This window comes from Bubalus bubalis, chromosome 14 (genome assembly GCF_019923935.1).
Source record: "Bubalus bubalis isolate 160015118507 breed Murrah chromosome 14, NDDB_SH_1, whole genome shotgun sequence".
Lineage (NCBI taxonomy): Eukaryota > Metazoa > Chordata > Mammalia > Artiodactyla > Bovidae > Bubalus > Bubalus bubalis.
In genome coordinates, this window is record NC_059170.1 from 45,594,256 (window position 1) to 45,617,826 (window position 23,571).

The window sequence follows — 23,571 nt, forward strand, 5'->3', positions numbered from 1 at the left end:
GTCTCCTCTCTCCCAACACAGGGGCCCTGAGTTCGATTCCTGGTTAGGGAACTAGATTCCACATACCTCAACTGAAGATCCTATGTGCCACAACTAAGACCCAGCTAAGTCAAATAAACAAATAATTAAAAAAAAAAAAAAACAATCATTGTGTCCTGCTGGGCTTTGGAGACCCAGGTTGTGGTTCATGGGTAAGGGATACACTATCTTTTCTATGACTCACTGGAGAGCAGAGAAGCAAACAAGCGTCATTTTTATTAGGTATTTAGGTGAAACTCTTGGTAGAAAATGACAAAGCACCACTCCCACTGGCTTGAGCAAGAGAGAGAGAGAATTTATTCAGGAGTCCCAGGGGTAGACTTGCTTCAAGCTGGGCTGGATCCAGAACTGTCCTGAGGACTCAGGCTGGCTCTCTCCATCTCTTGGCATCGCCTTCCTCTGTGTTGCCAGCATTCTCGGGCAGCTGCTGGTTGCCTGCCCTGGGCTTGTGTCACATCCTCCCTCACCCTCCAGGGAAAGAGTGTCCTGGTCGAGGCTAGAGTCACGCTTGGGTATCCACTGTTGCCTTAGTGTGCTAGAGTCCTCGAAGAGTAACTGCTGACCTTATTCACTGGCTGTGGCCCTTATGGCATAGTCAGTCACCAGGTTAGTGACATGCATCAGAAAAAAAAAAAAAAAAAAAAAAGAGTGTCCTGGCAACAGCTCCTCCCCAGTGCTGGTTCAGTTTGGATCTCTGCCCCGGAAGCAATCACAGTAGCCAAGTCAAAGGGTCTAATTAGCCAGGTTAAGTGCCCACCTGCCCCAGGGGGTAAAGTCAGCCCACCCAGAACTGCATGTTCAGTTACTAGAAGATGGGGGAAATGGATGCCGGAGGGCAGGTGGAAACACCAGGTGGCCTCCACAGGTAGAGGTGTCCCTGCCCCAGACACAGGTGCACCCAGGAGCATGGAGAGCTCATTAGTGTGGAAGAGACACTGAGATCTTGTTCTTGGAAGACTTTTAGTGTGTTTACAGACTGAGTAATCCTCAGGCGAAGGGAGAGTCCCCCCATGGCACATCTCAGGCCAGCTGGGGTCCCTGACGGACACACTGCCCATTTCTGCTGAGCACAGGGTGGATGCTCTTGGCAGCTGGTGCTTTCCTAAGAGCAGTGGTCCTTAACCTTTTAAAACTTTTGTTTTCTCACTTGTGAAATGGGTACAAAAAGTTTTTCTCTCCCACAGATGGTTGTTTGGTGAAACAACGTGGCTAGTGCAGGTGACCCAGTGTCTAGATTAGAGAAGGCAATTCGATTAACATTGGTCATTGGTATTTAAACAATAGGAAATGCTTCCAACACTCACATTCACAAATATGGTCCATTTGATTCTCAGTAACTGTGTGAAGTAGGTAAGAGACACGTTATCATCCCTCGTTATGGATAAAGATGCTGTGGCTCAGAGAATTTAAATGACTTTGCATGTCCCTGGAGCATGTCAATGGCAGAGCCATGGTACAAAGTGAAGTCCTTGGCCTTCAATGTGACCTCCCTGTCAACATACCCCCCCCCCCCCACAAAATCACAGTGCTGACCAGAAAATGTGAGGATGGCAAAGAACAGCCTTCCAGAACTGCACAGGCTCCCCTTGCTGGTCATCAATAGTCTAGACCAGAACTGTCAGATAAAATTATAACTCAAATAACAGAGTAGTGTTAAATTTTCTGGTAGCCACATTAAAAAGCAAAAAACAAAACCAAAACCCTTGAACTCTATCTTAATATTTCATTTAACCCAATATATTCAAACTATTGGGCTTCCCAAGTGGCTTTAGTGGTAAAGAACCTGCCTACCAATGCAGATGTAAGAGACATGGGTTCGATCCCTGGATAGGGATTACCTGGAGGAGGGCATGGCAATCCACTCCAGTATTCTTGCCTGGAAAATCTTATGGACAGAGGAGCCTGGTGGGCTGAACACGACTGAAGAGACTTAGCATGCACGCATTCAAAGTATAATCATTTCAACATATAAAATGATATACAAAAGTAGTAATGAAATATTTTGAAGTCTTTTTTTCATAGTGTCTTCAAAGTCCAGTGTGTTACACTTAAAGCACATCTGAGTTCAGACCAACCACCTTTCAGGTGCTCAGCAGCTACATGTGACCAGCTGGTAGCTCTCATTTGGGATAGTATGGGACTAGAGGCATACTAGGTGTCTATTTAGGGCACCAGGAAGGGGCTGAGAGAAGAAAGAGAGAGATTTCGCATCCAGGAGTTTAACCAGAATCTTGCAAATTATTCTATAAAGGAGAGATTTTAAAAAAGGATACCTATTTTGTGGTTTATTGTTTTTATTTTGAATTACAGTCGTCGGAGGGTAATGTCCTTGATTGGAAGACAGCCTAATGAAGTCCTGGAGACAACCCCAGTTGCAGCATAGATGACCCAAGATGGCAACAGACTGCACTCTACCTTGTTTAATCAGGAAAATAATTTATTAAAGATGTTAGGGAGCTCACGAAATCTCCAGGAGTCCCTAGAATCTGTCTAGGAAGGGAGCAGCGAGCTAAAGGATGTTCAGACTGCAGTTCCTAGCGTCTCCACTGGGGGCTCTGCCGCGGCCGTCCGGGTGGCCGGGATCCAACCTCGTTGAGTTCAGGACCCGCCTCCAGGACCCTAAACCCCAGGGGTAGATCCCGGGTCACAGGCTTGCACCCAGCAGCAGAGGAGTCTGAGAAAGGAATCTCCTGGCTCCCTTGTGACTCTTACAGGGAGATTACCCAAAAGTAAAGATGTGCACTACATCAGCCGATTTGGTTTGTTAAATTTTAAAGAATATTGTCAAATATATTACAGTGACAAGACAGTTTTTAATGTGAATACGTGATTAAATAACAACAACAACAATTATTCTCGTTTTCCAGGTTGAGTAATACAATATTGCCAGGACTTTGGAACCCCCACCCCTACCCCTGTTTGTGTGCTGTGCTTAGTTGCTCAGTGGTGTCCAACTCTTTGCTACCCCTTGGACTGTAGCCCACCAGGCTCCTCTGTCCATGGGATTCTCCAGGCCAGAATACTAGAGTGGGTTGCCATACCCTCCTCCAGGGGATCTTCCCAACTCAGGGATCAAATCCAGGTCTCCTGCATGGCAGACAGATTCCTTATGGACTGAACCACCTGGGCACCCCCTGCTTATCCCTGCCTAGTTTTACACCTGCCTCCTGGAAATGTATGCAGGTTAAGAAGCAACAGATAGAACCAGACATGTAACAATGGACTGGTTCCAAATTGGGAAAGGAGTACATCAAGGCTGTATACTGTCACTGCTTATTTAACTGAGATGCAGAGTACATCATATGAAATGCTGGGCTGGATGAAACACAAGCTGGAATGAAGATCACTGGGAGAAATATCAATAAGTTCAGATATACTGATGACACCACCCTTATGGGAGAAAATGAAGAGGAACTAAAGACCTCTTGATGAAGATGAAGGAGGCTGGCTTAAAACTCAACATCCAAAAAACTAAGATCATGGCATTCAGTCCCACTACTTCATGGCAAATGGATGGGGGAAAAAATGGAAACAGTGACAGACTTTATTTTCTTGGGCTCCACAATTAGTGAGAACAGTGACTGCAGCCATGCGAATAAAAGACCCTTGTTCCTTGGAGGAATAGCTATGACAAATCTAGACACTGTATTAAAAAGCAGAGACATCACTTTGCTGACAAAGGTCTGTCTAGTCAAAGCTATGGTTTTTCCAGTAGTCATGCATGGATGTGAGAGTTGGACCGTAGAGAAGCCTGAGGGCCCAAGAATTGATGCTTTCAAACTGTGGTGTTGGAGAGATTCTTGAGAGTCCCTTGGACTGCAAGGAGATCAAACCAGTCAATCCTAAAGGAAATCAATCCTGAATATTCTTTGGAAAGACTGATGCTGAAGCTGAAGCTCCAATTCTTTGGCCACCTGATGTAAAGAACTCATTGGAAAAGACCTTGATGCTGGGAAAGACAGAGGGCAGGAGGAGAAGCAGGTGACAGAGGATTAGATGGTTGGGTGGCATCATTGACTCAATGGACATGAGTTTGAGCAAACTCCAGGAGATGGTGAAGGACAGGGAAGCCTGATGTGCTGCAGTCCATGGGGTCATAAAGAGTTGTAAAGAGTGGTCAAGAGACACGAATGAGCCACTGAACAACAGCAACAATTTTACACCTGGTCTTCTTTCCAAGTGAACAACATTCTGGTGACTTTTGTATTGATCATTTTCCTGCTTTGCCTAGTGTTTTAATTGTGATATAATTGACATATAACATTAAATCTGTTTTAGGTATACAATGCAATGATTTGATACATATATGTGTTGCAAAATGATTACCACAATAAATTTAGTTAATATTCATCACCGCACATAATTTTTTTCCTTGTGATGAAAACTTTGAAGATGAACTCTCTTGCTGGGCTTCACTTGTAGCTCAGCTGGTAAAGAATCCACCCGCAATGTGGGAGACCTGGGTTTGATCCCTGGGTTGGGAAGATCCCCTGGAGAAGGGAAAGGCTACCCACTCCATTATTCTGGCCTGGAGAATTCAGAGTAGGACACTATAATTTTGAGATAATGCAGTTTCACATGCAGTTGTGTGTCCTTCATCCAGTTTCCCCCAATGGTAAGTCATAGAGAACGAGTGAAGTATATTATCAGCAGAATATTGGCATTGAGACAACCCACAGGTCTTCTCCAGACCTACACAGTTTTACTTGTACTCACTGGTGTGTGAGTGGTGGTGGTGTGTGTGTGTGTGTGTGTGTTCATTTTATTTTTTTTTAAGTCTTTTTTTTGGATGTGGACCATTTTTTTTTTTAAGTCTTTATTGAACTTGTTACAATATTGCTTCTATGTTTTGGCTTTTTGGCCAGAAGGCATGTGGGATCTTAGCTTCGAATCCACACCCCCTGCACTAGAAAGTGAAATCGGAACCACTGGACCACCAGGTAAGTCCCTGCGTGTGTGTTTGTGTGCATGAATGCTAAGTTGCTTCAGTTGTGTCTGTCCCTTTTTGATCCTATGGACTGTAGCCCACCAGGCTTCTGTGTCCATGGAATTTTCCAGGCAAGAATAGTGGAGTGGGTGGCCATGCCCTACTCGAGAGGATTTTCCTGACTCAGGGATCAAACCCATGTCTCTTATGTCTCTTGCATTGGTAGGGAGGTTCTTTACCACTAGCCCCACCTGGGAAGCCTCTGTGTGTATGTGTGTTTAATTCTATACAACTGTATCATATATCAGAGAAGGCAATGGCACCCCACTCCAGTACTCTTGCCTGGAAAATCCCATGGATGGAGGAGCCTGGTAGGCTGTAGTCCATGGGGTCGCTAACAGTCAGACACGACTGAGCGACTTCCCTTTCACTTTTCACTTTCATGCATTGGAGAAGGAAATGGCAACCCACTCCAGTGTTCTTGCCTGGAGAATCCCAGGGACGGCAGGGCCTGGTGGGCTGCCGTCTATGGGGTCGCACAGAGTCGGACACGACTGAAGCGACTTAGCAGCAGCAGCAGCAGTATCATATATGCATGTTGGACTATTAGCTACTATAGGTATGGAGCAGTTCCATCACACGCGAATCCCTCAGGTTGCTGCTGCTGCTGCTGCTAAGTCGCTTCAGTCGTGTCCGACTCTGTGCGACCCCATAGACGGCAGCCCACCAGGCTCCCCCGTCCCTGGGATTCTCCAGGCAAGAACACTGGAGTGGGTTGCCATTGCCTTCTCCAATGCATGAAAGTGAAAAGTGAAAGGGAAGTCGCTCAGTCGTGTCCGAGACTCCTAGCGATCCCATGGACTGCAGCCCACCAGGCCCCTCCATCCATGCGATTTTCCAGGCAAGAGTACTGGAGTGGGTTGCCATTGCCTTCTTTGATCCCTCAGGTTACCTATTTACAAATCCTTAACTCTTTGAGAACCACTGATCTTTTCTCCATTTTTATGATTTTGTCATTTCAAGAATGGGAGACCTGGGTTCTATCCCTGGGTTTGGAAGATCCCCTGGCACAGGGAATGGCTATCCAATCCAGTATTCTGGAGTGGAGAATTTCATGGACAGAGGAGCAGGGCGGGCTACATTTCATGGGGTCATAAAGAGTCAGACACGACTGAGTGTTACACTTTATGTAGCCCTAGCAAAGTAATCAGAGAAGGCGATGGCACCCCACTCCAGTACTCTTGCCTGGAAAATCCCATGGATGGAGGAGCCTGGTAGGCTGCAGACCATGGGGTCGCAAAGAGTCAGACACAACTGAGCGACTTTACTTTCACTTTCCACTTTCATGCATTGGAGGAGGAAATGGCAACCCACTCCAGTGTTCTTGCCTGGAGAATCCCAGGGACGGGGGAGCCTGGTGGGCTGCCGTCTATGGGGTTGCACAGAGTTGGACACAACTGAAGCAACTTAGCAGCAGCAGCAGCAGCAAACTAATACAAAACGTAAAACGAATATGAAGGTAGAAAGTTAATTTTTTGAAAAAGGAAATGACTAATTTCAGTGGGATCAGAGACTGAAGTATGACTGCCCTGAGTCCTCATTTTCCCACATAGGATGTTAAAAGATAATGCACCAAACTCAAGTATACATAGGTATCACTGTGAATACATTTAGTTTCTGAACTAAACAAGCAAAACTGGAAGAGACGTTGCTGCCTCTAAGAAACTGTCAAGGATTACAACGGTCATAGGCAGGGCCTTTTTCTTTTTTTAAGGGAATTTGGAAAGTATTTTGATTTTTTTAAATACTATTTTTATTTATTTGATCCTTACCTGTGGCATGTGGGCTCTAGTTCCCTGACCAGGGATGGAACCTGGGCCGCCTGCATTGAGAGTGTGGAGTCTTAGCCACTGGACCACCAGGAAAGTCATAGGGTCTGTCCTTCTGGTAAACCTACTATAACAATGGACCATCTACCTTCCTGTATATCTTTACTACAAATAGAAGCAGAATAAAATTTTTTAACAAAATAAGCAATAAGAAGAATGTTATATAAATGGAATCATACAATAGGTAACCTTCCGTATTGCTTGTTTTAAATCAGCCTAGTCTCCAGAGACTCTTCCAAGTCATTGCTTGTTGACTGATGGTTTTAACATGTGTCTGTATTCCTAAATAAGATACAGTTTACTTTGATCTGTTTTTTAAAGTAATTTGAATCTTATAGTACACTTCTTCTGTCACCTGCTTTTTTTCTTTCAACAATATGTCTTGAGACCTACTTTTGTTAATGTGTGTGGCTATGAGCTATTCCTTCTCACTGTACAGATTTATCACCATGTTTTAATCACATCAGTTATTGATGGTCGTTTGGGTTGCGTTAAAATTCTTATTTTTCTACGTATAATAAATGCTGCTATGATGAGTATTCTCGTCTGTGACTCTTGGTACAAAAGTGCAAGACTTTTTCTAGATTCAGAACCTGAAGTGGAATATCTGTGTCATTTAGTATGTATGTGTCCAATCTGACTAGGTAAAGAAAAACTCTTCCAAAATTTTTTTTTAAAAATACTTATTTGGCTGTGCCAGGTCTTAGTTGCTGCCCTGGGATCTTCAATCTTCAGTCTTCACGTGTAGCATGCAGGAGTTTCTAGCTGTGGTATGTGGGATCAAGTTTCCTAAACAGGGACTGAACCCAGATGCACTGCATTGGGAGCACAGAGTCTTATTAAGTCACTGGACTATCAGGGGAAAAAATAAAGGAAATTGAATAATGAAACTGGGAAGTCCTCAAAGTGCTTCAGTGAGTATACATACCCATTAGAAATATTTGGCCAATTTCACTGCTCCACATCCTCACCATACTTGGAGTATTGTCAGACTTAAACGTTTTGAGAGTTGGTAGTTTGTTCAGTAGTGTTTGATTCTTCGAGGTCCCATGGACTGCAGTTTACCAGGCTCCTCTGTCCATGGACTTCTCCAGGCAAGAATAGTGGATTGGTTAGCCATTCCCTTACCCAGGGGATCTTCCCAACCCAGAGACTGAGTCCAGATCTCCTGCATCGCAGGCAAACTCTTTACCATCTGAGCCACCTGAAATCATATTTTGTTGTCATTTTAATTTGTATTTTCCTATTTACTAATGAGGCTGAGTATCTTTTTATATGTTGATGAACCATTCATGTTTTCTCTTCTGGGAGATGCTTGTCTAAGTCTTTTGCCTTCTTTCTATTGTTTGTCTTTTTCACAGTCATTCATGAGAGTTCTTTATATAGTTTGGATTCTAATCATTTGTAAGATATATGTGTTGCAAAAAGTTCTCTGCTGTTTAGCTTACCATTCTCTAGTGCCTCTTGATACATTTTTTATTTTTCTGCAGTCAGCCTTATCAACTTTTATGGTCTGTTTCAGCCTTATCGACTTTTGTGGTCTGTGTTTGTTTCTTAAGAAATTCTTCTCTACCCTCTGATCATGAATACATTCTTCTACATTATCTATCTATCTATATATATATATTTGCATGCTTATTTCAATGTTTAATCCACTGAAAATTGTTCTGTGTGCACATTATTCAGTTTCCTTTATTTTTTCCTCAAATGGATAACCAGTATTCTGGTTTCACCTATTGAATGACACATCTTTCCCCACTGCTCTGCAGTGACTTCTCTCATAGATCACAAGTGTGGGTCTCTTTCTGGGTTCTCTGTTCTGTACTGACAGTCAACTTGTACACTAATGTCTACTTATGCACCTATGTTTGTCTGTCCACCAATGCCCAGCCTAGCACCAATGTCTCACACTATTTTAATTACTACTGATGTCTGATATTGTCTGCACACCTCGTTTTTCTTCAGGAGTGGGATGGTTATTCTTTCATATGTACTTTACAATAATTTGAGCAGACCCCACAGGTGGCCCAGTGGTAAAGAATCTGCCTACCAATACAGGAGATACAAGAGACACAGGTTTGATCCCTGGGTCAAGAAGGTCCCCTGGAGTAGGAAACAGCAACCCACTTTAGTATTCTTGCCTGGGAAATCCCACAGACAGAGGAACTTAGTGGGCTACAGTCCATGGGGTCGCAAATGTGTTGGATACAACTGAACACACATGCACAGAAGTATCTTCTTTTTTTAAGTATTGGACGTGGGTTTGGGTGAACTCCAGGAGTTGGTGATGGACAGGGAGGCCTGGTGTGCTGCAATTCATGGGGTCGCCAAGAGTCGGACATGACTGAGAGACTGAACTGAACTGAACTGAAGAACTGTATTAAATCTACAGATGAATTTGGAGATTTTTGGCCTCTTTTTCATGTGGAGTCTAACAATCTGTTAGTATGGTAAATCTTTCCATTGATTAGCATATTCTTTAACACTTTCCAATAAAAGTTTTTGAATTTTATTCACAGGAAATTTGCACAATATTTTTAGAAAATTTATTTCAAGGCTCTTTGTATTTTGGTTGCTGTTGTAAGTCACTTTTTAAATTAGGCTTTTAATTTTTCTGACTGTTTACTATGTAGAAATGCAATTGACACATACACAGATTTTCTATAAACAATTTTGCTAAACTCTCTTATTACTTTTAATAATTTGTCTGAAGATTCTCTTGAGTTTTCCACCCAGACAATCATACTGACTACAAATGATGGTTTGTTATTTCCTTTATAACCCTGTACTTTTATTTCTTCTTTTTTGTCTTATTGAACCTATAAGAAAGCTGGTCTATTGTTGAATAGAGCAAGCAGTTTTGTCTTGTTCTGGGGTGCTGATTCAAAGATGAATTCAGTTTGCAAAAAGTTATCAAGCTGTGGACTTATAATTTGTGCATTTTTTTCTAATGCTACATTAAGTTGTTGTTCTCTACTAAGTCATCTCTGATTCTTATTTGACTCCATAGACTATAACCCGCCAGGCTCCTCTGTCCATGGGATTTCCCAGGCAAGAACACTGGACTGGGTTGCCATTTCCTTCTTCAGGGGATCTCCTCAACCCAGGGATCAAACCCACCTCTCCTGTATTGGCAGGTGGATTTTTTACTATTGAGCCACCAAGGAAGTCCAACTCTATGCTATATGCTTCAATAAAAAGTTAAAAAAAAAATCTAAGGAATATTTTTCCCAACATCCTAACCTGTCCTCATAACTGTATGCTCTAAGGGTGCCACTGAGCAGGTCTGTACCTGTCTATTGCAACTTGACCATACGTTACCAGAGAAAAGGAGTCTTAGGAGAGGCTAGGGGAGGTATTTTTTTCCTGGTTTAGAACCAGGGGGAGGGGGCGCAGCAGACCCTGAGGGCAGAATGGGGAGGGGCAGTAGAAATGCAGGGAAACAGATTTCCATTAAATGGAAGGAAAAGCTTTCTAATAGCAGTGTTGTCAAAATGGAACAAGGGCTGCTATTTTGGAAAAATGAGCTCCACAGCTTTGGGGGTATTCAAGCAAGGCTGACTACACACCTAACGACGGGGGCCACCTCCTCCCCCTAATACTGGGTGAGCTCTGGACCACTCTTCCAACTCCAAACTTTGGAGATTTTGAAAAGAAATGAGTTCATTTCTTTTTTTTTTCTTTTCATTTCTTATCCTACTTTGAGGTGCTGCTCTATCAACACCTCTCACAAAACTTAAAATACTGACGTTACACAAGAGAAAAGTCAACAGAGGCAAAACTGATTCTTTGAAAATGTTAATAATACTGTTGATAAACCCATCTGGTCTGATCACACACAAAAGAAAGATAACATCAGAATTCCTTTCTTCCAAAGAGATATCCAGTAAATATAAGAATAGGTGTGCATCCAACATGGTCAAATAAAAGTGTGATTAAACCTGTTATCCTTCCCCCATAGCGCCCTAAGTATTGAGCTACATTTTGAGATTTCTTGCCTTAGATCCTGTCATTCTACAGTGTTTTCAAATAATGGACAGAGTAGATCAGATACTCGGTGATTTGAAATCCAGTGAAAGAAAAAAAAAAAAAGCTCTGTTAATGGGTTTTTTGTTTTCTGGTTTTTTTTGGTAAAATAAGGAATTTTGAAAAAAGTGAAGCTTTTAAGGTTTTTATGAGATGGGGCATACTTCGATGATTTCACAGTTTTACTCTATTTTTACTTTCATTCAACCAAGCGTCTTCTTTCTAATCAGGCTCCAGTTTGTTGGTAGATAAAAATACACTCGCAGAGGCTCCCAGAAGCTGCGCCATCGGCCTCGGACGAGAAAGAAGCCTGGTCTCCTCGTGCCGCTATGGAGATGTCTTCCTCTTCCTCCCCCGGCTTCCCTCCGCTCCAAGTTTTTTTCCTTCTGCGTTGACTGTTCGCAGAGAAAATCTGGGGTCCAGACTGGGATGAGGCCGAACAGGGGTAGCTCTTGAGGGCAGCCCCAGAGGCGGGGCGCGTCTGTCCCCAGTAGTCGGGGCTGAGCTGCGCCCCTCTCCGAGCACCCTGAGTGTTGCCGCCGAGCCGAGAAATCCGTTACCAGGCTGCCGTGTCCCCAAGGGCCATTCCAGGGCGGAAGAGGACGGGGAAAACCGCTGTGTTGATTCTCCCGCCCTGTGGGCAGGTCGCACTGCGGGTCAGGTTACAGACAGGTGAGTCGGGCGGTTGGGCAAGCGGCTGGCGCCCAGGGCACCCCGGGCCGGCCGCGCCCCCGCAGCCCCTGGAGCTGGCACACGTCTGATCCCCAGGAAGGGGGGTGACCCCGCGGCCGTGGAGGCGGTGCCCTGCATCCCTGAGCACATCCGAGCAGGGGCGTGGGACCGGCGGCGGCACTCTATCCCCCAAGGCGGGTACAGCTGCTCTTAGAAACTTGGCATCTTTTTCTTACCAACTCCCCTTCCTTCTCCCCTCCCCCCCATCCCTGGCCCTCCAGGTATAAAGGTAGATTAAAAAAACAAAAACAAAAACCCATACAAAACAAAACCCAAACCCCAAACCTAAATTAAACCCTAAGCTATCCAGCCAGGCTCCCAGTAGGGGCGGTAAGGGGAGGTAAACCCATCTTGACTGGCTTCCTGGAAAGTATTTCCCAGCCTCAGAATTTGGGGAGCAAATGGTTGGGGGAGGCAATCATCGGAGTGAGCGAGGATAAGAAAATTGTTTTGAAGCTGCGTTTGCATAACTAGCACTTGGCTTTTTTTCCAGAGTGTTTATTTAGGGGTGAAGAGGGTTCGCGGGATGGAAGGCGCTTGGGGTGGAAGCAAACGGACTGGTTTTTCTTAGATTGTATGGCCCAAAATAACGTGTTCTAAAGATGCTGAATTTAAAAAAGAATTCTTTTTTTTTTTTTTTTTACTGTGTTTACTGGGGGAAGGGGGAGCTGTTGTAGATGAAGGGGAACAGAAGCCCCCAGTTCCCTCTTTACCGGATCAGAATCCCGGGCGTCTCCCCGCGGCCTCCACACAACCGAGACTTCAACAAACCCAGGAATGATCCACAAGGTCCAGAGGAGCTGAGCCATTTTCTGGCTTGCTTGTCGGAGACGAATCCACGGGTGGGGGCCGGGGGCGGGCACTAGCGGGAGGCCCCAGCTCTGAGGAGCAATGCCCCGGGAAGCGCGCGCCGGGTTTCGTTCCAGGAGATCGCCCTGAAGTGCCTGTGGTGCGGCATGGGGCAGGGGGTTCAGAGAGAAGCGTCCTTCCCTTTTTACAAAGGGGAGGGGGGAGAATCAGACGTTAAATTCTTTTGCAAACATTCATGCCTAAGGAAGGGCTGGAACAGGCAGCCCCGGCCGCCGGAACCGGTCGGACAGGTAGCGAGCTTGTTGACACCGTTATGTTGCAGGGCGCATGCTCACTCCCAAGTTTCCTGGTGCCTTTTCTATTCCACCTTATGAAACTTTTTTCCTCGGCGTGGTCTCACCCGCGATTTCAGGCAGAGGTGTCGCGGAGCCCGGAGGCTGGGAGTCTCCCGGCGTGCGGGGGAGAGGCCCGGCCGCGCGGCGGCGGTGGGGGGCGGAGGGAGGGGGCAGGCGGGGCGGGAAGGTGGGCTCCGGCCGCGGGGAGCCGGGGACCAAGCCGCCGCCGCCGCCTTTAGTGGGGAGCAACCGGGACTAGGGGCCCGCAGTCCGGGGAGAGGGCCCCCACGATGCCCAAAGTCTTCCTGGTGAAGAGGAGGAGCCTGGGGGTCTCGGTCCGCAGCTGGGATGAGCTCCCGGACGAGGAGAGGGCAGACACCTACATCCCAGGTGAGCGCCGCGCGGGGGCCGGGCCTGGGCGCCGGGTTCCTGGGGTGGGGGCAGGGGTAGCCGGTTCCCCTCTACTCCACGACCCGGGCTGGACTCCCTCCGTCCCCCATGCCCCTCCTTTGGGGGAGGGGGGAGGAAGTTACTGGGGTGCGAGAGGACCAAGAGTGAGAGGCTGGGAACCCGGGACGCCCTGCACTCCCTCCCCCCTAGTGGGAGCCTCTAATTGCCCTGCGGCGGGACCGTTGGCTGCTGCGGGCAGAGGTGGCCCAGGAGTGGGACTGGGGGCCACAAAGGGGCAACCTCAATCCCACGTCCTCGTGAGGTTGCACAGGGATAGGTCAACCTCTCCGGGGCTAGGTGGCTCGAGATCGGGTCCCAGGGAGTGGAAATTTGGCGCGCGGTGTCCCCAGCCGCGCTTGGCCCTCGTACCTCGTGGGCACGGGAACTGGGAAAGAGGAGCGGACGCCCTCCCCCCCCCCACCGCCCCCCAGGACCCCAAGCTTGCTCGGGAGGCCGAGTCAGGGGCTCGCTCGCCCACCCCCGCGGCGTTGCCCACTTGGCGAGGTGCCCAGGTCCGGGGAGGGGCGGCGGCGGCACCGCCCGCAGGTCAACTGCTGCGGGCGCCCGGGCCTGACGCCGCGTGTCTGTGTGTCGGGGCGCGGCCCTCGCTCCGCAGTGGGCCTGGGCCGTCTGCTCCACGATCCCCCCGAGGACTGCCGCAGCGACGGCGGCAGTAGCACCGGCGGCGGCAGCAGCAGCGCGGGGGAGCCCGGAGGCGCAGAGAGCAGCTCGTCCCCGCGCGGCCCGGAGCGCGAAACCCCAGAGCCCGGCGACGGCGAGGGCCCGGATGGACACCTGGCGGCTAAGCAGCGCCCGGTCGCCAGGTCGAAAATCAAGGTACGGAGTCGACTCTGCCCCCGCCGCCACCTGCACCACGCCCTGGCGTCGGGCTCCCGGGGCCGGCGCCCCTCCCTGCCGCGCCCGCCCGCGCGGCCGGGCACCGGTGCACCCTGCGCGCCCGCTGCGCCGCTCCTGCACCTGCCCTTGGGCCGCGGCCAGGGCGCCTCCGCGTGTCCTCCTGCCTGCGGGCTAGCCGGCCGCTGCGCCCGGAAGACCCGCTCCCCGCGCGGGCACAGCCCTCCCGCGTGGCCTCTGGAGCTGCCCAACGCGCTCAGGCACAGCCTCCTACCCCCATTCTGTGCATAGAGCCTGAAGCACAACCAGGCCGTTGGAGTTCCAGGGGTGGGAAAGGAGGGACCCCAGGCCCTGGGTTCCCCTCCTCTGGGGCGCAGTTCCCAGCGCTGTTTGAACTCGAAAGGAGTTTCGCCCCGTTCCTTGCGTTCCGGAGACTGTCCTGGGAGCTTGGCACACAGTAGGTCTTTCACAGTATCAACTATTCCCAGTGCCAATTATGAAGTGCCCGTTAGACACGAGGTCTGTGCCGAGCACTTTTAAACTGGTGTTTATCAAATCTTCTTGAATCATATTGACGGATAATCGGATTCAACTGCAAATTGCCCCCTGGCCCCGCCCGCAGTGGCTTGCAATGTTTGTTTCCCTCTGTTCTCGCGATTTAGTCCCCACCCCCTACCCAGCCTCTTGGAATTGTAGGCCACAGTTTATCACGACGCCCATCTGCGCTTTCCTGGGTGGAACTTCCAAGATTGCCTGCTCAAAGGTATCCGCTACCTCCAAGATTAAGTCTCAATCCACTGACTCACAGCCAGCCGGAGCCAGGGAGTGGTGTTTTTAGGAATCATATGACCCCAGCTCCTAGCCAGGTGGGCCTTGATGCGAACTTTTGCGGGTTCCAGTCCCTCGGTGAAGTGTTAATTCTTAGGGCGCTCCTGGGCGGTCCCAGCGCGCCCCCTGCCCAGGCCGGGGGATGGGGAGGAAGCCCTAGAACACTGTGGATTGGGAAAACTTCCGTTACTTTTGGTGGGAGGGGTCTTCCCTCCCCCGTGCATATTCCTGGCTCCTGGGGCTTGGCTCTGGGATGGGCTGGGGTGATTTGGTTATGAATTGAGGCTAGATGCTTGAGCTGGGAATCCTTAGGAAAGACGGCTTTAAAGGATGCTGTCGACTGGGTGTGGGCCTCCTGCTTGGAAAGGTTCAAAGTCAGCTGGTGGGAGGCTTTGCTGGGCCTGCTGGGGTTAAGTGGGAGGGACAGTTTGCCTGAGGCTGCTACCTCTGCCCTCCAGGAAATTCTACAAAGTGTCCCACTTGCATATTTATCACCCTGCTGGAAGGACAATTGAAACGTTGTTTTGGGGATGGTCTGTAGCTAGTTTAAACCTCTATCCCCCAACTGCCCACATTGCCCTGGAAAGAAAGTGGCAGGGGAAAATTATCCAGTCCCTTAACCACCATTTTAGGAGATCTCTGATGCCCCGGGCCAACAGCTCCACTGGGGCCCCGGATTAAGGGAATGAAGAAACTGATCTTATTCCCAGGATCCTTGTCTTTGTGCTGCCCCCAGGGGTGGGGGTGGAGTGTAGTTTGCTCCTCAACCCTTAACTAAATTTCCAGAGGAGTTTTTGTTTGTTTACTGAGGCCAAAGTTCAGGTTCCTTCTCCTCTCTGCTTCCACTAGAAAATAGGAGACATCTTGGCATCAAGATGCTCCAAGATTGTAGAATTATCAGCCATGGTATGGTCCATTTTCAAATGACTGGTCAAACCGCCCTTGACTTAGCACGTGGTGTGACTTTAGAGTTCTGTGCAAAGTACAAGGAACGGCCTAAGAGGGGGAAGCCACTCGAGCAAGATGCATTTTTTTCAATGACTAGAAGGCACTCATTAAACAGTTGGTTCTTAGAACCAGAGAAGGGCAGAGAGAAGCTCCATCCACAGCATTTAGTGCCTGCTGTACTCAAGGCAGCCAGGAGATAAAGTTGTGCCACCCTTGTGTTTCAGAACCATCTGACAGTAATGGTTAGGGTTCTACGCTCTGGCTTTTGCAAGTTGCTAAACCTTCCAGGCTCGATAAAGGACAGAAATGGTATGGACCTAACAGAAGCAGAAGATATTAAAAAGAGATGGCAAGAATACACAGAAGAACTGTACAAAAAAGATCTTCACGACCCAGATAATCACGATGGTGTGATCACTGACCTAGAGCCAGACATCCTGGAACGTGAAGTCAAGTGGGCCTTAGAAAGCATCACTATGAACAAAGCTAGTGGAGGTGATAGAATTCCAGTTGAGCTATTTCAAATCCTGAAAGATGATGCTGTGAAAGTGCTGCACTCAATTTGCCAGCAAATTTGGAAAACTCAGCAGTGGCCACAGGACTGGAAAAGGTCAGTTTTCATTCCAATCCCAAAGAAAGGTAATGCCAAAGAATGCTCAAACTAGTGCACAATTGCACTCATCTCACACGCTAGTAAAGTAATGCTCAAAATTCTCCAAGCCAGGCTTCAGCAATATGTGAACCGTGAACTTCCTGATGTTCAAGCTGGTTTTAGAAAAGGCAGAGGAACCAGAGATCAAATTGCCAACATCCTCTGGATCATGGAAAAAGCAAGAGAGTTCCAGAAAAACATCTATTTCTTCTTTCTTGACTATGCCAAAGCCTTTGACTGTGTGGATCACAATAAACTGTGGAAAATTCTGAAAGTGATGGGAATACCAGACCACCTGATCTGCCTCTTGAGAAATTTGTATGCAGGTCAAGAAGCAACAGTTAGAACTGGACATGGAACAACAGACTGGTTCCAAATAGGAAAAGGAGTACGTCAAGGCTGTATATTGTCACCCTGCTTATTTAACTTCTATGCAGAGTACATCATGAGAAACGCTGGGCTGGAAGAAGCACAAGCTGGAATCAAGATTGCCGGGAGAAATATCAATAACCTCAGATATGCAGATGACACCACCCTTATGGCAGAAAGTGAAGAGGAACTCAAAAGCCTCTTGATTAAAGTGAAAGAGGAGAGTGAAAAAGTTGGCTTAAAGCTCAACATTCAGAAAACGAAGATCATGGCATCCGGTCCCATCACTTCATGGGAAATAGATGGGGAAACAGTGGAAACAGTGTCAGACTTTATTTTTTGGGGGCTCCAAAATCACTGCAGATGGTGATTGCAGCCATGAAATTAAAAGACGCTTACTCCTTGGAAGGAAAGTTATGACCAACCTAGATAACATATTCAAAAGCAGAGACATTACTCTGCCAACAAAGGTTCATCTAGTCAAGGCTATGGTTTTTCCTGTGGTCATGTATGGATGTGAGAGTTGGACTGTGAAGAAGGCTGAGCGCCGAAGGATTGATGCTTTTGAACTGTGGTATTGGAGAAGACTCTTGAGAGTCCCTTGGACTACGAGGAGATCCAACCAGTCCATTGTGAAGGAGATCAGCCCTGGGATTTCTTTGGAAGGAATGATGCTAAAGCTGAAACTCTAGTACTTTGGCCACCTCATGCGAAGAGTTGACTCATTGGAAAAGACTCTGATACTGGGAGGGATTGGGGGCAGGAGGAGAAGGGGACGACAGAGGATGAGATGGCTGGATGGCATCACTGACTCAATGGAAGTGAGTCTGGGTGAACTCCGGGAGTTGGTGATGGACAGGGAGGCCTGGTGTGCTGCAATTCATGGGGTCACAAAGAGTCGGACACGACTAGCGACTAAACTGAACTGAAACCTTCCAGGCTTCAGTTTCCTCATCTGTAAAGTGGGAATCTTAATAATAATGACATTTGCCTCATAGAGTCATGAGGATAAATGAGTCAATCAGAAAATATGGTAGGTGCCCAGTAACTCCAGCTAGGATTCTTTGGGTTGGTGGAGAGACACAAATACTATATTAATTATTAACGCTATTACAGGAAAGTGAACGCTCAACCAGAAGCATGAGGAAAGATGCAATACATTCTGAGCAGAGGGAGGTTTCTTGGTGTGGATTCGAGGGCAGTGAGAGAGTGCGAAGAGGCAGGCTTTAGGGCTGAGCCTGAAGCTTGAGTAAGAACAGGACTCAGAGCTGAAGGGAGGATGGGAAATGGGCCTGGGGTCAGGGAGAGTCAGGGTGAGGAGCTGGAAATATAGCTGGGATAGGCTGAGATGGTAAAGGGGCCAAGCCAGAAAGTGTGGATGCTCCGTGGGAGAAGGAAAACCTCATTTGGGTCCATCTCGCCAGCTGTGCTTGGGCTGTTCTGAGCCTCAGTTCCCTGATCTGTAAAATGGAGAAATAATAGAATGGGCCTCTCAAGCATTGGGGTAGACAGTGGATACAAAATGCTAAGCGATTTTCTTAGTGTATAAACTGCCCAGTGGGGAGTTAGCCAATAGACCTGTGGCAGGTTTTGTTGACGTCCAATATTTTGTTGCCCCCAGCAAGGACAAGGGATTTACCAACTGGATTGGGTGGATTTAAGTATTATTTGGAAAAAACCCACCCATTTGATGTTTGGAAGGCAACGTAAGCCTCATCCCTAACTCCTTGCCTGTTGACTTCAGTCTCCCAAGACAGAATTGGAAGCTCCAACCTTGTAACTTACCATCTCCTTGGCTGACCAGACTCCTCTTCTTGACTCTAGAGCCACCAAAGGCAGGGAACATTCCTAGTGGGCTCATATTTCCAGCAGCTGGTACAGTAATGCCTGACTCATAGGAGGACACAAGTCAACATGGAAAAGAAATACAGGCAGGGAAGGAGGAGTCAACAGTTCCTAGATATAAGTGACAGTATTTGGGGAAGAACAGTAAGGAAAAAGGGGGAAATGCTTGGAATGGATACTTGAAAAAGCTTAAATTAATTTAAAGGGGGAAAAGGAGAAATAGGAGAACAACGTGTGAGCTGCAGATGATGGTTAATTATGGGGCATTAAATGGGGTAAGTCTTTCCTGGTGGCTCAGATGGTAAAGAATTTGCCTGCAGTACAGGAGACCTGGGTTTGATCCCTGGGTCAGGAGAAGGAAATGGCACCCCACTCCAGCATCCTTGCCTGGAGACTTCCATGGACAGAGGAGCCTGGGGGGCTATAGTCCATGGGGTGGAAAGAGTCAGACGCGACTGAGCGACTAACACTTCCTTTCAAATTGGGATAAAGAGAGACCAGGCTGAGCTCCCAGGAGTGACTCCCGGAGCCACACTGCAGAACTGGGCTGCCTAGGGAGCTGCTGCGGTGGCCGCTATGGCTGCTGTTTGCCCATCATGATGCTTCTGCTAATGCAAGGTGTGAAAAAATTGCTGCATACTTGCCTCGGCTCAGTTAACTCAGGCCCGCCTGAAGTCAAATCTCCAACAGTGCATGTAACTGGTGGAACCCAGGTCACATCTAAAGACCACAGCTGCGAGGGATTCTGGGAAATGTTGTGTCGTGCTTTCTAGCCTCTCCTATGTAGGATGGTCCACCTCAGAGCAGGGACAGAAGCTAAGCCTGTCCACCCACAGGATCTACTCAAGGGCCCAGATGTGGTCCAGTCTCCTCATATTTATGGGGAGAAAGATAAAGCTAGAGAGGTTATTTTGGGTTCCTCACAGGTGCTAGTGGCAAAGCCCAGCTCAAGGCTCCGTTTTCTTTAGTATATTGTGCTGTCGTTGTAGTGTGTAGTCGTTGTTGTGTAGTTGTGTTGTTGTGCTGCCACCTTAGCCACTAGTGTGACATGAGGGAACCTGAAGCAGTTTCTACCACATGACAGGAAACAAAGCACAGGGTTACCCCTCCCTCTCCCACACAGCGTGCCCAGACCCATGGGCCTGTCCCTGGGAAGTGTAGGCACACATTTTGCAGACTACAAGCCCCATCAACATGTCAGTGTGGGCACCTGCAAGTGTTTTAGCCCCTGTTTCTTCTGGATGATAAGGATATGTTCCCTTCAGCATCTCTGCATTTGGGAAGACTGCATTCTGCCATGTAGTGGAATTGTGACGCTTAAGGATGCAGGATGGGTAATTTTATCCCAAAGAAATTGGGGAATTACACTTAGCACGTTTTGAGGACTCAGACATAAGCAGATGTGTCAGTGGTAATCTTGTCCACATGGCCATGGAAGGTAGCCTAGACCCATGGTAGCCTACTGCAGGAAATAGGTTCATTAGTTTAAGGAACTTGTCTGGTGGAAGCATCCACAGAAAATAAAGGATTTTTTTTTCCCTTTAGAAGTTGACAGGTAAGTGACCTTAGCCAGCTTTGAAGTTGGTCAGAGGGCCAGCCCAAGTCCCCACCTCCCCGGACGCTCCTGAAATCCTCCGTAGCTCCGATACAATGATGGGTTTGTTTCTGCTGCAGAGGACTGTTTTTCAGAAGAACTAGAGGGGAATTTTGTGTGTATTTTAAAACGAAAGCCGAGATCCTGAAGAAAACAGGACAGCATAAGAAAGCACCAAGCTGCAGGGTTGGGGAATTAACTGTCTCTCTTCATCTTTCTGGCCGTGATTAATCGCCAATTAGTTAATGAATCTCCAGACTGATGTCACCTCCCACCCTCCATGGTAGCTTCCCCACTTGAGCGCTGAGCCTTTTGGAGAGTTAATTTTGGATTAAGGGTGAGACTCTTAAACTTTTTCAGAAGATGACACAGTATCTGGAGCAGTACCCTGTAATTGCACACATTAATAATTTCTATATTGAAGCATGAGTATTGACACCAAATGGTAGCTTCTGGTTTTGTTGCCAATGGAGATAAGAGAGAATGTTGGTTTTCGGAACTTTTTCGATTTCAGAATTGCAGATGAAGGACTAGGGGCTGGTGACCCACACTGAAGGTTAGTTCCCTTTTTCTTCCATCAGTGAGAGGAAAACTCAAAAGACAGGTGGAGAAACAAGAGGTTTTGTTACGTTTTATTTAGGATCACAGGACGCTGGAACTTGTCAAACTCTTATGAGTTAGGATTTACCGGGCAACTAGTATTCCTTAACAATCCAAGAGGCAAGTATCATTATTGCCCACATTTTATGGGGGGAAGAGTGTGAAATTACCCTTAGAGAGGTTGAGTAACTTGCCTACTTCCCAGACTGTGAGTGGTAGAGCAGGATTTGAATTTAAGAAAAGAGCTCATCTAATCCCATTTGGGGCTTCCCCCGTTGTCTCAGTGGTAAAGAATATGCCTGCAGCGCAGGAGCTCCAGGAGACGGGTTTGATCCCTACGTTGGGATGACCTCCCTGGAAGAGGGCATGGCAACCCACTCCAGCATTCTTGCCTGGAGAATCCCATGGACAGAGGAGCCAGGCGGGCTACGGTCCATGGGGATGCAAAGAGCTGGACACGACCGAAGCGACTTAACACTCACAAATATGATGGTCTTAAGAGAATGTGATACATCTATTACCATTCCAGTGATCTGCTGCTGCTTCACAGATAACCCCAGAGTTAGTAGCTTGGTATAATGTGTTACGATATCTTCTAGTTCTGTGACTTGACTGTGCTCAGCTGGGTGGGTTTTGCCTGGGGTCTCTTGCGGGTGCCGTCGGATGCCAGTGGGACTGGAGTCTCCTGGGGGCTTGACTGGGTGGGATATCCAGGAGGGCTTACTCAGGTGGCTGGTAGTCAGTCTTCTGCCTTTTTTTCTAGCTGCTTTCATTATATGATCCTATCATCTTTTTTTAATTTTGTAACAAGTCCCTATTGATGGACATGTAGGTAATTTTCCAGCCTTTTGCTATCCAGACCAAATTTCCAGGCATATGTGAAGTGCACTCTGTGGGATAAATTTCATCTTTAGAAATTTATCCTCCAAATGTTTTACTGCAGAATTCTTGGGAATTGTTCCTTTTTTTAAAAAAATTGATGTATAGTTGATTTACAATATTGTGTTAGTTTCACAGTACAGCAAAGACATTCTGTTATACATATATATATATATATTTTTCCCCCCCTGATTCTTTTCCTTTATAGGTTACTACAAGATATTGAATATAGTTCCCTGGGCTATACTGTAAATCCTTGTTGGTTATCTATTTTATATGTAGTATTGTGTATCTGTTAATCCCATACTCCTAATTTATCCCTCTTCCCCTCCTTTCCCCTTTGGTAACTATGTTTGTTTTCTATATCTGTGAGTCTATTTCTGTTTCATAAATAAGTTCATTTGTATTATTTTTTAGATTCTACATATAAGTGATATGTAGTATTTATCTTTCTCTGACTTCACTTGTATGGTCATCTCTAGGTTTGTCTATGTTGCTACAAATGGCAATATTTCATTCCTTCTTATGGCTGACTAATAAGGCATCTCTCTTTTCTTTCTGATGAAGGAATTTTTCCTTCCCTTTTGCCATTAAAAAAATTTTTTTTGGTCGTTCAGCATGTGGGATCTGATTTTCCAACCAGGGATTGAATGCTCACCCCCTGCATTGGACTTCGGAGTCTTAACCACTGGACCGTCTGGAGAGTCAGTCCACTTAACCACTGGAAAGTCCTAGGCTTTCTTTCTGACAAGTGAACTAGTTTGGCAGAAGCTGGCTTTATCAGCCATGATCTTTTGCCTTTTAATTAAGCCTTCATCTTTCAAAGAGAGACTGTCTTCAGAGGCTCTAGATACAATTCATCAGTGTCTGGGGCTGGACTGCTCAGGACAGATTTACAGGCAGCAGGTGGTCCTTTCTGGGGATTCTCTGGATAAGCATTTAGCGGTGACTCCGTTTTCCATATTGTGAAATGGGGATGCGCATAAACATGGACAAATGGGAACCCTGCCTTCGCTGAGGGTCATGGGGGAACTTTTCCTTTTGCTCTGGGAAGACCAGAGGGAAGCTTCCTGAGAATGGGGTGCCCTCCCTCAGCAATCCCCTCACTCCTCTTTGCTCCCCAAGGTTAGAAAGCTGTCTATATCTTGCTCAGTCAGATGCCCCGCTGGCTCTGCACCACCTTCAGTGGTTACTGACCCCCTCCCCTCTGCCCTCAGCATTTTCTTCTTTTCAAACCAAAAAGTGCCACTGATATGAGATTTCCACACTGAACAGTCATAGGAGGTATCTATAGCTGTGAAAAGAAGAGACGCGAAAAGCAAAGAAGAAAAGGAAAGATATAAACATCTGAATGCAGAGTTCCAAAGAATAGCAAGAAGAGATAAAAAAGCCTTCCTCAGTGATCAATGCAAAGAAATAGAGGAAAACAACAGAATGGGAAAGACTAGAGATCTCTTCAAGAAAATTAGAGATACCAAGGGAACATTTCATGCAAAGATGGGCTCGATAAAGGACAGAAATGGTATGGACCTAACAGAAGCAGAAGATATTAAGAAGAGATGGCAAGAATACACAGAAGAACTGTACAAAAAAGATCTTCACGACCCAGATAATCACAATGATGTGATCACTGACCTAGAGCCAGACATCCTGGAATGTGAAGTCAAGTGGGCCTTAGAAAGCATCACTAGGAGGTGATGGAATTCCAGTGGAGCTATTTCAAATCCTGAAAGATGATGTTGTGAAAGTGCTGCACTCAATATGCCAGCAAATTTGGAAAACTCAGCAGTGGC

The 23,571-nt window shown here is 47.1% G+C and overlaps 1 protein-coding gene and 1 non-coding gene across 4 annotated transcripts in view; both read left to right on the forward strand.

Moving 5' to 3' along the window:
- Nucleotides 1-528: 528 nt before the first annotated feature.
- LOC112578942 lies at nucleotides 529-658 on the forward strand. The gene has a single exon (XR_003103383.1). It is a non-coding gene; the product is annotated as a small nucleolar RNA SNORA3/SNORA45 family (small nucleolar RNA).
- Nucleotides 659-11,414: 10,756 nt separating this feature from the next.
- The window catches only part of OVOL2 (ovo like zinc finger 2), a 30,165-nt gene continuing 18,008 nt past the window's right edge, over nucleotides 11,415-23,571 (forward strand). The window contains exons 1-2 of one of the 3 annotated variants that reach the window (XM_025264206.2): nucleotides 13,017-13,148; nucleotides 13,825-14,045. In XM_025264206.2, coding sequence (XP_025119991.2) covers nucleotides 13,049-13,148; nucleotides 13,825-14,045 — 321 coding nt within the window. In that variant the 5' untranslated portion in view covers nucleotides 13,017-13,048. Of the gene's footprint in view, nucleotides 11,554-13,016; nucleotides 13,149-13,824; nucleotides 14,046-14,379; nucleotides 14,930-23,571 lie in introns of those variants that run through there. The other 2 variants (XM_044928011.1, XM_025264207.2) reach the window with 2 other exon arrangements.